The sequence below is a fragment of the Pantherophis guttatus genome, chromosome 4 (assembly GCF_059756535.1).
Source record: "Pantherophis guttatus breed Tessera chromosome 4, ASM5975653v1, whole genome shotgun sequence".
NCBI lineage: Eukaryota > Metazoa > Chordata > Lepidosauria > Squamata > Colubridae > Pantherophis > Pantherophis guttatus.
Window position 1 is genome coordinate 156,431,406 of NC_142066.1, and position 16,598 is coordinate 156,448,003.

General features: G+C 44.0%; 1 protein-coding gene across 3 annotated transcripts in view; it reads right to left on the reverse strand.

Annotated features, from left to right (window-relative positions):
• The window catches only part of ALS2CL (ALS2 C-terminal like), a 45,888-nt gene that overhangs the window by 15,239 nt on the left and 14,051 nt on the right, over positions 1-16,598 (reverse strand). For all 3 annotated transcript variants that reach the window (XM_087893144.1, XM_087893143.1, XM_087893145.1), the window contains exons 4-16: positions 16,129-16,194; positions 14,333-14,498; positions 13,501-13,629; positions 12,105-12,224; positions 10,538-10,605; positions 9,744-9,810; positions 8,401-8,597; positions 8,249-8,314; positions 7,252-7,350; positions 4,136-4,297; positions 3,008-3,119; positions 2,821-2,898; positions 1,139-1,266 (exon numbers count right to left, since the gene is read on the reverse strand). In XM_087893144.1, the coding sequence (XP_087749270.1) occupies positions 1,139-1,266; positions 2,821-2,898; positions 3,008-3,119; positions 4,136-4,297; positions 7,252-7,350; positions 8,249-8,314; positions 8,401-8,597; positions 9,744-9,810; positions 10,538-10,605; positions 12,105-12,224; positions 13,501-13,629; positions 14,333-14,498; positions 16,129-16,194 (1,458 nt within the window). The remainder of the gene's footprint in view (positions 1-1,138; positions 1,267-2,820; positions 2,899-3,007; positions 3,120-4,135; positions 4,298-7,251; positions 7,351-8,248; positions 8,315-8,400; positions 8,598-9,743; positions 9,811-10,537; positions 10,606-12,104; positions 12,225-13,500; positions 13,630-14,332; positions 14,499-16,128; positions 16,195-16,598) is intronic.

Here is a 16,598-nt window from a genome sequence, read left to right on the forward strand (position 1 = left end):
TAAGTTGAAGACTGCCTGTATAAACTCCATATTTTCCCACAAGAAGTCAAATTCTATAAAGTTGACCAAATGGAGATACTAGCTGGTCTATGAAAGGGTCTACTTGGGATAAGGCCAAAAAGTCAAAATGGAGCCCACACTGGAACAATTGAAACACGGATTGTTTTTGATGTTTAATGTTTCAAGGGGACCATCATGGCTGCCATCTTTGAAATAGACCTCCTTCAAAGATGGTAGCCATGATCAAAGTGTCCTGCTGAACATCATGGCTGAGCAAAGTCTCCAAATCCGGATCTAATGTTTCTAACCTAACCCAACACTTCATCATATTGAAAACTAGTGAACTTCAACTCCCAGAATTGTCCAAACAGTATGCTAGCTGGGGGATTCTGGGAGTGGAAGTCCTCCCCTCTTAAAGCATGCTGGATGGGGGATTGTGTGAGTGGAAGTCCTCCCCTCTTAAAGCATGCTGGATGGGGGATTCTGGGAGTGGAAGTCCTCCCCTCTTAAAGCATGCTGGATGGGGGATTCTGGGAGTGGAAGTCCTCCCCTCTTAAAGCATGCTGGATGGGGAATTCTGGGAGTGGAAGTCCTCCCCTCTTAAAGCATGCTGGCTGGGGGATTCTGGGAGTGGAAGTCCTCCCCTCTTAAAGCATGCTGAATTGGGGATTCTGGGAGGTTAAGTCCTCCCCTCTTAAAGCATGAAGGCTGGGGGATTCTGGGAGTGGAAGTCCTCCCCTCTTAAAGCATGCTGGATGGGGAATTCTGGGAGTGGAAGTCCGCCCCTCTTAAAGCATAGCTGGCTGGGGGATTCTGGGAGTTGAAGTCTAACCCTCTTCAAGGATGCTGGCTGGGGGATTCTGGGAGTGGAAGTCCAGCCCTCTTAAAGCATGCTGGATGGGGGATTCTGGGAATTGAAGTCTACTCCTCTTCAATGTGTTGATCTTGAGAAGCATTGGATTAGAGATCATTAGACCAATATTTTGAGACCTGTTTATGGTGGGATTGCTCTAGACGTCCATTAGCAAAGTCTTTCCTAACCAAACATTCGGGGGAACAAGAATGGATTTTCTAGAAGCTTCTCTCCAGGAGTGGAAGCCCCACAGCAATCTCAACAAACCATGGCCGTCTGACTTACATAGCAGATTTGGTGACAGCCTGTGGATCTCCAGAATGGCTCCTCACTCCTGGCACCTGTAGTCCTTCTCTAGATTTGTTGGCGAAGGTTTCCTCCAGAACGAAGCCATTTGGAAATGTCAGTTTTCCCTGAGTAAAAATTATACGATGGTTTGTTGCATTCATACAGCCGCCCATTTCGAATACATGATCCCGTGTCACTAACAATATTAAACATGATAAGGACACACACAGAAAACCCATACCGGTAGTCCTCAATTTTTAACCATTTATTTAGTGACCGTTCTAAGTTACAAGGGCAACTGAAAAAAGTGACTTAACGACCGTTTTTCACACTTACGACCGTTGCGGTCACATGATCAAAATTCAGATGCTTGGCAACTGACTGGTATTTATGACGGTCACAGGATCCCCGGGGTCATGTGATCCCCATGCGATTCACTTAATAACCGTGTTACTAACTTAACAACTGCATTGATTCACTTATCAGCGGTGGCAAGAATAGTCATAAATTGGGGAAAATAACTCTCTTGCTTAGCAACAGAAATTTGCGACTCATTTGTGGTTGTAAGTCCACAATTGGGACTGAAATTTTGGTCACTAAGTGATGCGGTCATTAAGTGAGTCATCAGATGATTGGACCCATATTACAACCATTTTAGAGCAGAATCATGCAGTCCTTAAGCAAATTCAGCCTTAAATTTTAATAGCATTCTACCATAAACATCAATCAGTTTCCAAAGCTGTGACAGTCATAACTTCAAGAGTGGCTTATACTGTAAGTTCCTTTGTTCAGCACCGTCGTTAACTCCAAGCTGTTCTTAAACAAACGGTCATAATTTGAGGAGTCCTTGTGAAATATTTAGCAGTTGGGAAGGGGGTTAAAATCATCCAGTATCACTAACACACCTGGTTAATTTGAATGTACTAATTATTCATTTTTTCTAATTTTAACTATTGTTCCTTGCCAATGCTTAGTTTATTATTAATCATTATTATTAATAGTTCATAATTTTGGTTAATCAATAACTATCATTAACTATTCATTATTACTAATCACTATTTCCCCACATCCATACAAATATCTTGGCAGCAATAAAGAACATCCATCCATCCATCCATCCATCCATCCATCCATCTATCTATCTATCTATCTATCTATCTATCTATCTATCTATCATCTATCTACGGTATCTACCGTGTTTCCCCAAAAATAAGACCCTGTCTTATATTTTTTTGAACCCTGAAATAAGCGCTTGGCCTTATTGCCATGCACCAAAAGCCCAATTGGGCTTATTATCAGGGGATGTCTTATTTTGTGGGAAACAAGGTATATCTATCTATCTCTCATCTATCTATTTATCACTCTATTTAACCATCCATCTACCTATCATCTATCCATTTATCTGTCTGTCTGTCTGTCTATATCTATCTATCTATCTATCTATCTATCTATCTAATCATATCTCTTTCTCATCTATCCATCTATCCATTTTTCTATTTATCACCTATCTCTCTATCTATAAATAAACTATACAGTATTAATCAACAGGCCTGGGATTTCTTGGTGGTCTCCTGTCTAGGGATTTATCAATCCTGATGTTAAGAAAAACATTTTAAGCAGCAGCCTGACTCTTCCAGGCTCCAGACCTCAATTCAACCCATTCTCCATCTCATACTTGCCTTGCCAACAAACTTGAAGTCGTTCGTGAAATTTCCCTCGTAGATGGAATCATCCTCCAGAATCAGAACCCCGGATCCCTTCCAGATAAAGAGAAAGGAATCGTTGGTTAAAGGTGGGGTTGAAAATCAAGTAAATAAATAAATGTTAGCTTTTATAGAATCTATAGCAGGCAAAAGATTCCCTTACCACCATTTTATCCAGGTGGAAAGTCCTTTGGAAACAGACCCCTGACTGCATCACCACAATTCCTGGTCCATGCCTCTGGTCGTTTTCCCACATCCCAATGTATCTTTCACCTCTGAAATCCAACAAGCCAGAAATAAGAAAGTGAAAGTGAAAGTGAAAGTGAAAGTGAAAGTGAAAGTGAAAGTGAAAGTGAAATTAAATTAAATTAAATTAAATTAAATTAAATTAAATTAAATTAAATTAAATTAAATTAAATTAAATTAAATTAAATTAAATTAAATTAAATTAAATTAAATTATTAAGCAAGTGCTCTGGGTTGTTCCTTGCTTAGACTGTTGTTTACCACCAACACTGACAGAGTGAGCCACTAGTATATACACAGACAGCAAAGCCCACATCCTTCAGGCACTGATGATGTTACCTAGTTGGGTCATGAAGCATCACTAAAGATCGGTTTATCTCTGCTAGATCAACCTGATTCCTCCAGATAGTTTCAGTTACAAATTCCATCAGCTCAAAGCAACATGGCCAAAAGTAATGGTTTATGGGAGTGGCAATCCAAAACATTTGGAACGGTGTGTAAACATATTTGATCTCTATGTGTCTGTGGATGGCTGATCAGTGATGAAAGAACCAGGCTCAGAGAGCACCAAGGACCCCCCAGTTCTCCTCCTCCTCTTCCTCCTCCTCCTCCTCTTCCTCTTCTTCCCTCTTTTCTCCACCAAAGAAGGAAGAGAAGGAAAAGGAGGAACCACTTTACTCCTCCTTCTTCTCCTCCTTTTCCTCCTCTTCCTTCTTTTCTCCACCACTTCTTTCTAGCACTGGTGATGTTACCTAGTTGGGTCATGAAACATCTGCATAGAAACAACCAAATTGAGAGACCACCAAGGACTTCAGTCATCCTCTTCCTCCTCTTCTTCCTCTTTCTCCTCCTCCCACAGTCCTTGTCTTCCTTCATCAGCTCCTCCTCCACCGCCTCCTCCCCTCCTTCTCCTCTACACAACACCCCCTTCTACCACTGATGATGTTATTTAGTTGCGTCGCGAAACATCTGCAAGAAAACAACCAAGCTCAGAGAGCACCAAGGACCTTACATTTTATTTACTCACGAGATGCAAGCCATCTTACCTCTCCTTGTCATCCCAGACACCATAACCCGTTCTCTTGTCCTTCGTCCAGTGTCCTGTGTACTTAAATGGATGGTCGGTATTCAGGGGGCTAACCAGAAGGCCAAAACCTTCACGCATGTTGTCCTTGAAATACCCTTTGTAGACCATCTCGTTGCCGTATCTGAAAAATAAGCCAACTTTAACAAAGACCTCTTCAATGGAAAGTAATTTTATCAAACTGCCCAAGGAGCTGCTGATCCAGTTCTACAGAGGAACTATTGAGTCTGTCACCTGCACCTCCATAACTGTCTGCTTTGGCTCTGCAACCCAACAAGACAGACACAGACTTCAGAGGATCATTAGAACTGCAGAAAAAACCATGGCCACCAACCTGCCTTCCATGGAGGACCTGTATACTGCACGAGTCAAAAAGAGGGCTGTGAAAATATCTACAGACCCCTCGCATCCTGGACATAAACTGTTTCAACTCCTACATCCTCAAAACGATGCTATAGGGCATTGCATACCAGAACAACTAGACACAAGGACAGTTTTTTCCCCAAACGCCGTCACTCTGCTAAACAAACAATTCCCTCAACACTATCAAACTATTCACTAAGTCTGCACTACTATTAATCTTCTCATCGTTCCCACCACCCATCTCCTCCCACTTATGACTGTATGACTGTAACCTTGTTGCTGGTATCCTTAAGATTTATATTGACTGTTTCCTAATATGATTTGATTGCTTATTTGTACCCTATGACTATCATTAAGTGTTGTACCTTATGATTCTCGATGAATGTATTTTATTCTCCTTATGTACACTGAGAGCATCTGCACCAAGACAAATTCCTTGTGCGTCCAATCACACTTGGCCAATAAAGAATTCCATTCCCATTCCCATTCCCATTCCCATTCCCATTCCATTCCATTCCATTCCATTCCATTCCATTCCATTCTATTCTATTCTATTCTATTCTATCCTATTCTATCCTATCAGTACAGGTACAGTCAAGTTACTACCTGTATCCTCCTCATTCAATGAAAGTGCTACCCAGTTTATGAAGAGAGGTAGAAAATCTTGATTTAATTATATTTTACTTTGTTCATTGACTCAAAAAAAAACAAACCCACATACAAAAATAATAAAAATACATTCTCCCCCCAAAAAAGAGAGAGATAATAGGTGCTTTTAAAAGAAAAAAAAATAGAAGAAAAAAATTGCATCGTTTTAATGGTAAATAGAATTCTAGATACAGTTTATATAATTCTATTATTATTCAATCACATTCTTTAAATACATGTAATCATCCATTTACAACCACAACTGAGCCCAAAAATTTCCCTTGCTAAGCAAGGCAGTTGTTAAGTGAGTTTTGCCTCATTTTATGACCTTTCTTACCACCATTGTTAAATGAATCACTGCCATTGTTAAATTGTGTGCCATTAGATTGTGTGCCGTTGTCACACGATCGTTAAGCGAATCTGCCTTCCCCTTTACTTTACTCGTCAGAAGGTCGCAAAAGGGGATCACATGACCCCAGGACACTGCGACCGTCATAAATATGAGCCAGTTGCCAAGCATCTGTATTTTGCTCATGTGACCATGGGGATGCTGCAACGGTCATAAGTAAAACTGTCCTAAGTCACTTTTTTCAGTGCCATCATAACTTCGAAGGGTCACTAAACAAACCTTTGTAAGTGGAGAACTACCTGTATTCTATAACTGGGAGGTGTAGAATATCCAGGAAAGGAAGGAAGGAAAGAAGAAGAAAGAGAGAAAGAAAGACAGAAAGAAAAAAGAGAGAGAATGAAAGAAAGAGAAAAAAAGAAAGAGGGAGAGAGAGAGAAAGAAAGAAAGAAGGAGAGAGAGAGAGAAAGGAAAAGAAAGAAAGAAAGAAAGAAAGAGAAAAGAGAAAGAGAAAAGAAAGGGAGAGAGAAAGAAAGAAAGAAAAAACAGAGAGAAAGAGAAAAAAAGAAAGGGAGAGAGAAAGAAAGAAAGAAGGAAGATAGAAAGAAAGAGAAAGAAAGAAAGAAAGAAAGAAAAAGAAGGAAAGAAAGAAAGAAAGAAAGAAAGAAAGAAAGAAAGAAAGAGAAAGTCAACATAGATTTCTCTTTCAATCACTGTCAATCCAAGTTCTTAGAGGTAGTCCCCGATTTATGACCACAAGTTACTGAGCCCAACATTTCTGTGGCCAAACGAAACAGTGGTTAAGTAAATTTTGCCCCATTTTACAACGTTTTTGCCACCGTGTTGAAGTGAATCCCTACAGTTGTCACAGGGTCGTTAAGTGAATCTGGCTTCCCCATGAGTTTGATTTCAGAAGGTCACAAAAGGGGATCACGTGACTCCGGGACACTGCAACTGTCATAAATACGTGTCAGTTGCCAGGCGTCCCAATTCTGATCACTTTTTTCAATGCCGTTGTAACTTCAAACGGACATTAAACGAACTGTTGTAAGTTGAGGACTACTGTGTTCTATAACTGGGAGGTGTTGTTGTGGCCCGTCAGTGGCCTGTGCGGATTGTAGCTGATTCTGACAGCGAGGAGGCTGGTGTGTGCAGCCTGTGCAGCTGGTGCTTGAGTCAGACAGTGAGGAGGCTGGAGAAGATGTGGGGCCAGAGGCCTTCAGAACCTCCAGAAGCTCCCATAAGTGAAGAGGAAGAAGAGGAGGAGCCTCTTCTCGATGCACCGGCACGCAGAGCTGCCAAAAGGCAGGAGTGGCTCCTCAGGAGGAGGTCTCCTCGAGAGTAAGGCTTGGGGCTAATTGGCCACTTCCTTAGCCTATTTAAGGAGGAACACCGATTGCAGCAAACTGTAGGGAACAACTTTAGTTCTCTCTCCTTCGCGTCTGGATTCTCTGCAAATTGCTTCTGGGCTTTCTGCCAACCCTAGTAAGATTACGATTATTTATTCTTTGGATCCTTGTAGGCTGTTAAGAAAGTTTATTAACAGCCTTTGTTTTGAAAAAGACTGAGTTATTTTAGTAAATTAAGTTTTGTACAAACTTGGTGTGTGCTGTGTTCTTTGGAGTCCGTAGCTGGGGCAGAACAGGTGTAGAATATCCAGGATTCTTTCTACCAATATATTGCTCATCCCAAACAGATCCCAGGTAATCTTTTGAACTTACTCACAGATACCGTAGCCATTCATCTGGCCCTCGCGCCAGTGGCATTTGTAGCAATCGTAGTGGTCACTGGATCCTTGAGGGATCAAACAGATCCCGAACCTGAAAAATGGAAGAAAAGACATTAGGCAGAAACGGTGAGGCTGACTTAATTCTAGTGAGGAAATCTTACGATTGTGATATTTGGAGGGAAGCCCTTAAGGTCATCCAGTCCAACCCGCTTTGTAGGAACCCAAATTAAAACATCCTCAATGCTCCATCACATCCAGTACAGGCCGTCCTTGACTTATGACTGCAACTGAGCCCAAAATTTCAATTGCCAAGCGAGACGGTTGTTAAGTGAATTTTGCCCCATTGTACGAACTTTCTTGCCACGGCTGTTAAATGAATCACTGCAGTTGTTAAGTTAGTAGCACGGCTGTTTTAAGTGAATCCGGCTTCCCTGCTGACTTCAGTTGTCCGGAGGTTGCAAAAAGGGGATCACATAACCTTGGCACACAGCAACCGTCGTAAATGTGAGCCAATGGCCAAGTATCTGAATTTTGATCATGTTACCGTAGGGAATGTTGCAATGGTCACAAATGAGAGGACTGGTTGTAACCCACGTTTTTGGCTTACTGTCGTAACTTCGAGTGGTCATTAAACAGGCGGGTTGTAAGTTGAGGACCAGCTGTATGTAAGTGTGTAAGAATTATAAAAGCAGTTTATAAAAGCATCAGCGCAGTTTTTCCTTGCGCCGTCCAGAGGCTGCTTGATTTTGCCTTAATTTAGAGGGATTTATCTTTTTTAACCTCCTAGGCGTCTCTTTTCAATCGAGGATTTCCTGGTGGTCTCCCATCCATAGCCCAATTTGGCCCAATTTTGCTTAGTTGCCAAACATTCACAAGATCAGGTGGATTTCAGGCATGGATCCACTCAACAGGCAAATCTGGGCATGGCCACCCACCACTCCCAACAGCCCCTCTTGTAAGTCGGCAATTCAACAGGTAAAGCCTCTCACCCGTTTTCCAAGCCTTTTTTGAAATCTCCTGCAAAATTCTGGCCGTTGGGCCACGTCAGTTTCCCTCTGCAAAGAGAAGAGGCCAATTAAAGCAATTAATTAAATCTGAGTCATTTTAAGACGGTGCCTTCCAGCTCCAGGCGGGGACTTACTTTCCGTGGGGTTTCCCCAAGCACCAGTCCCCCTCGTACGTGGCGCTCTTGAACCGCCCTTCGGCCCTGAATGTGAAAGTGGCAAAGCGGCAGAGCGGGGGGGAGAAGGTTTTGCCCTCATCGCCCCACACGAAGACGTCTCTCTTGTCTGCCAAGGCCTGGACCACTGCCCGGCGGATCTTCCATTGCCACACCGCCTGCAGAGGGGAATATGAGATGGGCAGCAGATAAATGAATGAAAGGAAGGAGGAAGGGAGGGAGGACAAAGAGAAAGAAAGAAAGAAAGAAAGAAAGAAGGAAGGAAAGAAAGAAAGAAAGAAAGAAAGAAAGAAAGAAAGAAAGAAAGAAAAGAAGAGAAAGACAGAAAGAAAAGAGAGAAAGAAAGAAAGAAAGAGAGAGAAAAAAAAGAGAGAAAAAAAGACAGAAAAAAAGAGAAAGAGAGAAAGAAAGAAGGAAGGAAAGAAAGAAAGAGAGAAAAAGAAAGACAGAAAGAAAAAAGAGAGAGAGAGAAAAAGAGGAAGAAAGAAAGAAAGAAAAGAAAGAGAAAGAAAGACAGACAGAAAGAGAGAGAAAGAGAGAAAGAAAGGGAAATAAGGAAAGAAAGAGAAAAAGAAAGACAGAAAGAAAAGAGAGAAAGAAAGAGAGGAAGAGAAAGAAAGAAAAGAGAGAGAAAGAGAAAGAGAGAAAGAAAGAGGGAAAGAAAGAGAAAAAAGACCGAAAGAAAAAAGAAAGAGAAAGAAAGAGAGGAAGAAAGAGAAAGAAAGAAAAGAAAGAAAGAAGAGAGAGAAAGACAGAAAGAAAGACAGAAAGAAAGAAGAGAGAGAGAGAGAGAAAGAAAGTAAGAAAGAAAAAAGAAAGAAAGAGGAAGAAAGAAAGAAAGAAGGAAGGAAGGAAGGAGAGAGAGAGAGAAAGAAAGAGAGGGAGAGAGAGAAAGAGAAAGAAAGAGAGAAAGAAAGGAAGAAAGAAAAAGAAAAGAAAAAAGCATCAGAGAAAGAAGGAAAGAGAGAAAGAGAGAAGAAAAAGACAGAGAAAGAGTGAGAGAAAGTGTGTGTGTGTGTGAGAGAGAGAGAGAGAGAGAGAAAGTCCCCATTGACTTTGCTCATCAGAAAGTCGCAAAAGAGGATCACATGACCCCGGGACACTAAAACCGTCATAAGTACATGCCAGTTGCCAAGCATTTGAATTTTGATCACATGACCATGGAGATGCTGCAATGGTCCCAACTGTGAAAAAGCCACTATTTTCAGTGACACTGTAAACTTTGAATGGTCACTAAATGAACTGTTGTAAGCCGAGGACTACCTGCATTTCGTGTCCACCACCCAATGCCATGTACCACTCACTTGGGCTTCTGGTTCTTTGGCCAACAGGAAGAAATTTTCTTCTGGAGTCACAATGTGTAAAGTATGGCTGCAAAAAAATAATAAAAATAAAATAAATGCAAATTGTTGACGTTGTGCATTAAAAATAATTTTGCTTTTTTTTTTTAACTGTGTAAACGGAAGGAAGCATCTCATTGAATTCTTATCAATTCATCCACCCACATTTTTCCTCCCAAGTACACGAAGTCCTCGACTTATAGCCATTTGCTTAGTGACCGTTCCAACTTACAACGGCACTGAAAAAAGTGACCTAGGAACGATTTTCACATTTATGACCGTTGAAGCATCCCCAGAGTCACGGGATCAAAATTCGGCTCCTATTTACGACGGTCGCAGTGTCCCGGGGAGGGGGAGGGGGGTCACGTGATCCCTTTTTACGACCTTCTGACAGGCACAGTTAAAGGGGAAGCCGTATTCACTTAACAACCCCATGACTAACGTAACAACTGCAGCGATTCACTTAACAACCGTCAGAAGAAAAGTCATAAAATGGGGGGGGGCAAAACTCACTTAATTGTCTCATTTAGCAACAGAAATGTTGGGCTCAATTGTGGTCATAACTTGGGGACCGCCTGTATGTTCCGAGAACAGGTCATAAATCACCTTTTTCAGCCGCTGTTGTATGGTCACTAAACAAATCGTTGTAAGTCAAGGTCTTAATTTGAAAGATACTAAATCTTCCCCAGGCAATAAATGGGGAACGAGATAAAATTTTTCCTCTGCTCCTCATAAGCCATTGAATTAATTTTACTCACTTTCCTGTTTCTCTGGAAGTTGCCTCAACCCACAGAAGCTTCAGATCAAAACTCTGGAAGTTATTCCCCTGGAAAATTAGAGATTTTTTTTTTTTAAAAAAATGAAAAGATAGCCTCAAAACAATTAATGAAAAAAAAAACCACATTATTGTGGTTTTACATTATCCATATTTCTGCTGCTCTTTGCTTGAAGGGCGTAACTGGCACACAAGCCATAACACCATTTTCTGATTCTTGGGGTTCCTAAGGCTCAGGTAGAGAGCCCAGGTGGCCCCAGGTGTCACTCCCTCCTCCGATCTCCAAAGGGACAGGTATTATGGGATGGAAGCCGGTGCTTGAGATAAAACAGGCTTGGGAAATCTCCAGGATTTGCAGAATTGCAACCAATATGTAAGGAAAGAAAGGAGGAGGAGGTGGAAGAAGAGGAGGAGGGGAGAAGGAGGAGGGGGAGGAGAAGGAGGAAGAGGAGAAGAGAGAGGAGGAGAGGAGGGGGAGGAAGGGAAGGAGGAAGAGAAAGAGGGGGAGGAAGAGGAGGAGGAGGAAAAAGAGGAGGAGGGGAGAAGGAGGAGGGGGAGGAGGAGAGGAAGAAGAGGAGGGGGAGGAAGAGAAGGAGAGAGGGGGGAGGGGGAGGGGGAGGAGGAAAGGGGGAGGAGGAGAAGGAAGAGGAGGGGAGAAGGAGGAGGGGGAGGAGGGGAGGAAGAAGAGGAGGGGGAGGAGGAGGGGAAGAAGGAGGAGGAGGAGGAGGAAGAGGAGGAGGAGAGAGAGGGGGAGGGAAGGGAGAGGAAGGGGATGAGGAAGAGGAGGAGGAGGAAAGGGGGGAGGAGGAGGAAGAGGAGGAGGGAGAGGAGGAAGAGGAGGAGAGAGAGGAGGAGGGGAAGTGGAGGAAGGGAAGGAGGAAGAGGGGGAGGGGGAGGAAGAGGAGGAGGAGGAAAAAGAGGAGGAGGGAAGAAGGAGGAGGAGGAGGAGGAAGAGGAGGAGAGAGAGGAGGAGGGGAAGGAGGAAGAGGGGGAGGGGGAGGAAGAGGAGGAGGAGGAAAAAGAGGAGGACGGGAGAAGGAGGAGGGAGAGGAGGAAGAGGAGGAGAGAGAGGAGGAGGGGAAGTGGAGGAAGGGAAGGAGGAAGAGGGGGAGGGGGAGGAAGAGGAGGAGGAGGAAAAAGAGGAGGAGGGAAGAAGGAGGAGGAGGAGGAGGAAGAGGAGGAGAGAGAGGAGGAGGGGAGAAGGAGGAGAGGGAGGAAGAGGAGGAGGAGGATGAAGAAGAAGAGAAGGTGGAAGAGGAGGAGAAGGAGAAGGAGAAGGAGGAGGAGGGTGCTTTCTAGTTCCAGACTAGAAAGTGGGAGAGGGGGAGTTCTACTCCCATCTTAGGCACAAATGCTAGTCCTCTCTCTCTCTCTTTCAACCCAGCCCACCTCACAAGGTTGTTGTGGCGAAAATAAGAGGAGGAAGGTAAATTCCCTGCCTTGAGTCAGAATAACAATAGATCCCTGGGATGTCAGCGTTTGTGGTCACGGAGGAGGCCACGCCGCGTGTCCCAAGCCGAGAGCACCCAAAATCCGTCTTGCCCTCTTACCTGGATCAGCACCAGGGCGTCGTTAAAGAGAAGGATACGGTCCGTTCTGCCGGAGCTGGTGAAGATGGGGAGGCTTTCGCTGTCTTCCAGCAACCGTCTCTCGGGGGTGCAAAGGACGTCCTACAAGAGAAAGAGAGATACAGGCAGTCCTTGATTAACAACGGTTCATTTAGCGACTGTTCAAAGTTACGACGGCACTGAAAAAAGTGACTTACAATGGTTTTTCACACGTACGACCGTTGCATCGTCCCCACGGTCATGTGATCCAAATTGGGATGCTGGGCAATCAACTCATATTTATGACGGTGGCAGCGGCCCCTTTTGCGAGCTTCTGACGAACAACGGGGAATCCAGATTCGCTTAACGACCATGTGACTAACTTAACAGCTGCAGTGCCCCTTGGCAAGCAATGGGACAAAATTCCCTTAATAATCATCTTGCTTAGCAGTGGAAATTTTGGACTCAGTTGTGGTTGTAAGTCGAGGACTACCTGCACTTATAGTCCTCGACTTACAACAGTTCATTTAGTGACCGTTCAAAGTTACAACGGCACTGGAGAAAGAGACTTATGACTGTTTTTCACACTTACGACCACTGCAGCATCCCCATGGACACGTGATCAAAATTCAGACGCTTGGCAACTGGTTCATACTTATGACGGGCGCAGTATCCCAGGGTCATGTGATCCCCTTTTGTGACTTTCTGACCAGCAAAATCAAGGGGGAAGCCAGATTCACTTAACTGTGTGACTAATTTAACAAATGCAATGATTCACTTAACAACGGTGGCAAGAAAAGTCGTAAACTGGAGCAAACCCACTAAACAAATGTTTCACTTGGCAACATAAATGTTGGGCTTAATTGTGCTTGTAGGCTTCAGGATTATCTGTCAGAGTATATTCATCAACTAGAATAGGACATGGTAACAAGGTCAGCCAATGAGGGCTGTTTGGGAGCTGAGACAGACTGGAGCCAGTCTTAGTCTGCAGCTTCTGAGTCTGTGCAGAGAAACTGAAACTAGTCTGCTCTGCTGAAACGAAACTAACTGTTCTCTCCTGCCTTGTGTGCTTTGCTTGTAGCTGCTAATACGTTGAAGAAGAATCTATATTGGTATTGTAAATTTATTTCATGTATTATTATGTATATAAAGAAGTTAATGAATCCTGCTGCATCAGTCTGCCTGGGTGTGCTTTCTGGATGTTTGATTTCTGCAACAAACTCTGACATTACTGTACCTGTACCTAAATTTTGTAATCAATCTTTCCAATTTCAGGTGCGTTTGGGCTAAAGTTACACCAGGCTAACAGACAGGACAAAAATGACATTTGGGCTGGAATCCTGATGGCCATTTCAGTGGGACCCCTCATCCATCCAACCATCTATTCTCAAGAACGCACCGTGAACTTAGTTCCCACGGACTTCCACAAGGCGACGGTGAAGCCAGCTTCGTCCATGATTCGGCTGACGTACGAACGCAGCTTTGCAAACTTTTCAGAAGCATCAGATACTGTTTTTTTCTCTAAGCCCTGTGGAAAGAAAAGCATAAACTGAGCTGGCTCGGCTCCCAACTCCTTCTGAGTCAAGGTGGACATTGGCAAAATGAGTTGAAGCTGCTTCGAGGATTAACCCAGGTTTCGGATTCACACAATCCAGTGAACTGAGTGGTTCCAACTAGCTGTAGAGGAGGGGGAGGGGAGGGGGAGGAGGAAGAGAAGAATTATGGGGTTCTTGGTGGTCTCTGAGCTTGGTGGTTTTCTTGCAGGTGTCTCATGACCCAATTAGGTAACATCATCAGTATTAGAAGGGAGTAGGGTTTGTAGGTGGGAGGAGGAGGAGGAGGAGGAAGAAGGAGGAGGAGAAGGAGGAGGAGGAAGAAGAGGAGGAGGAGGAGGAGGAGGAGGAGGAGAAGAGGAAGAGGAAGAGGAAGTGGAAGAGGAAGAGGAAGAAGAAGAGGAAGAAGAAGAAGAAGAATGTGCGAATGTGCGAATGTGGGAATGTGAGAAGAGGGAAACTGTTGGATCCTTGGTGCCCTCTGAGCTTGGTTGTTTTCTTGCAAACGTTTCATGACCGAACTAGGGAACATGTTCAGTGCTAGAAGTGGGAACCCCACTCCCTTCTAGCACTGGTGATGTAATCAAGTAGGATCGTGAAATGTCTACAAGTCAACCACCAAGCTCAGAGAGCAACAAGGACTCCGTAGACAGGTGTGTCCGGCTGCAGATGCTCTACCTGGCCTGTGGCTGTCTTGAGTTTGGCGAGGACGCTGACGTATCGCTGCAGGTGGTCTCGGAACGGCTTCTGCAACACGGTGTAAAGCCCTATGGCCAGACAGCTGTCAGGTGAGAAATCAGCAAGGAATTCGCACAGGGCGGGTTTCTGCAACTTCCAGACATCGCTGCAATCAGAAAGAAATGACAAGACCACAGAACTGTCAAACTGGAAACTGTTGAACATGCAAGTAGGAGTGAGTCTTACATCAGCCTTCACTCATTGGTTCATTTTCCCCGGCGGGAAAATGAACAAGTGTCATGGCTGACAAGCTGGACAGTGTTGTGGCTCCGTTGCCTGAGCCTGGGCTATCGACAGATGCAGACTCTGAGAGTGAGGGAGAGGAGTTGGCAAGGCCTCCCTCTCCAGGACCCTCCTCTCTGGCAATGCCTCCGGAGGACACCGAAGGCCAAACGATAGGCTCAGAGCCAAGCACGTCCCCGCAGCCACAGGTGGACAGCGACGAGGAAGATAAGTGCTGGCTGGACCCTCGGCAGAGGCGCAGGGAGAAGCGTGCGCAGCAGAGGGGAAGGCGTGCCAGAGATTAGCTGAGTCACTGGACCACACCCCACAGGGTATAAATGTGGGTGTGGTGGCCGGTTCAGTTTGTGACGAGCAAAAACTGGAAATACTCCATGATCTCTGAGTTACTGGACTTTGCCTGCTTTATCGGACTGCATTTGGATTAATCCTTGTATTGTTGACACTCTGCCTGTTTTATCGGAATGCTGGCAGTCTAATCTTTGTTTTGTGTGAGTAAAGTCTGAATTGGCAGCTAGTCACTGGGTTGCTGCCAGCTTTATCTTCAAAGAGTTTTGTCGTGTGGCTTATTAACTCCGGGCCGTCTGTGGGGGTGTGTGTGGGGTATGGGGGCAGAACAGACAGCTAGCTCCCTGCAGCCCTCAGTTCGTAGTTGTTGTTGTTCCCGTTGCCTGAAATAAACGGTTATTTTACTTCACTACGATCGTCCTGCCTCTCTTTTCGTGTTGGACTTAACAGAAACGATCCCAAGAAAGTTCTGATTTTTTTTTTCAAAAAAAGGCCCCTTTTTTGTCAAATATTGAAATTCCTCAACCAATAGAAATTTTGCCATGAAACCTATATATGACCTTTCTTGCCATGGTTGTTAAGTGAATCTGGCTTCCCCCCCCCAAGTTTGCTCATCGGAAGGTCGCAAAAGGGGATCAGGACACTGTGACCGTCATAAATATGAATCAGCTGCCAAGTGTCTGAATTTTGATCACGTGACCATGGGGATATGGCAAACGGTCGTTAAGTGTGAGAAACGGTCATAACTCTTTTTTTTCAGTGCTGTTCTAACTTCAAACGGTCACTAAATGAATTTTTTTAAGTCAAGGACAGCCTGTATCAAACTATGGCCTTTTGTATTCTTTTTCTTAATGTTCTCTTTCTTAATAATGTATGTATTTCTACCACTGGGTTTTTTTTGCCTGTTTTGTTCTTTTTGTTAGGATTCCAAACCATCAATCAATCACAAAAAAAACCAACGTTTGGCCTGAAAAAAGCTTTGGAGCCCAATCCAATTTTTTTTCTTTCCTTTAAAAGCGATCATGTAATATTTTGCACATTTTAAATCTCCAAATATGTTGTTCTTGCCATATCATGAGTTTGCTCTCCCAGAAAGGCTGCAAAAAGATTTCCAGCAGGGTCGTTTTGGCTCTGAACAGCTAAATTCAAACCAGAAACATTTTTACTTTTGAAGGCCAATTGATTAACGGTTATGCTTCATTACTCACCTTTTACTCCTGGATACCTGTTCAAAATTTTGCAACACCACGCAAGTACCAAATGTGAAGAAATACCTGTAGGTTAAACAAAGAAAGACAGAGATCTGTTATTGCTGTTGGCCACTTAAGAAAGATGATGCCTGACTAGGTGGCTCAGTGGCTAAGACACTGAGTTTGTCAATTAGAAAGGTCGGCAGTTCGGTGGTTCGAATCCCTAGTACAAGTCTCTTGCGTGAGCAAGGGGTTGGACTAGATGACCTCCAAGATCCCTGTTACTGTACTGTACTGTACTGTAAGACAGCTGGACTTCCACTCCCAGAATCCCCCATCCAGCATGCTTTAAGAGGGGGAGGACTTCCACTCCCAGAATCCCCCATCCAGCATGCTTTAAGAGGTGAGGACTTCCACTCCCAGAATCTCTCATTCAGCATGCTTGAAGAGGTGAGGACTTCCACTCCCAAAATCCCCCATTCAGCATG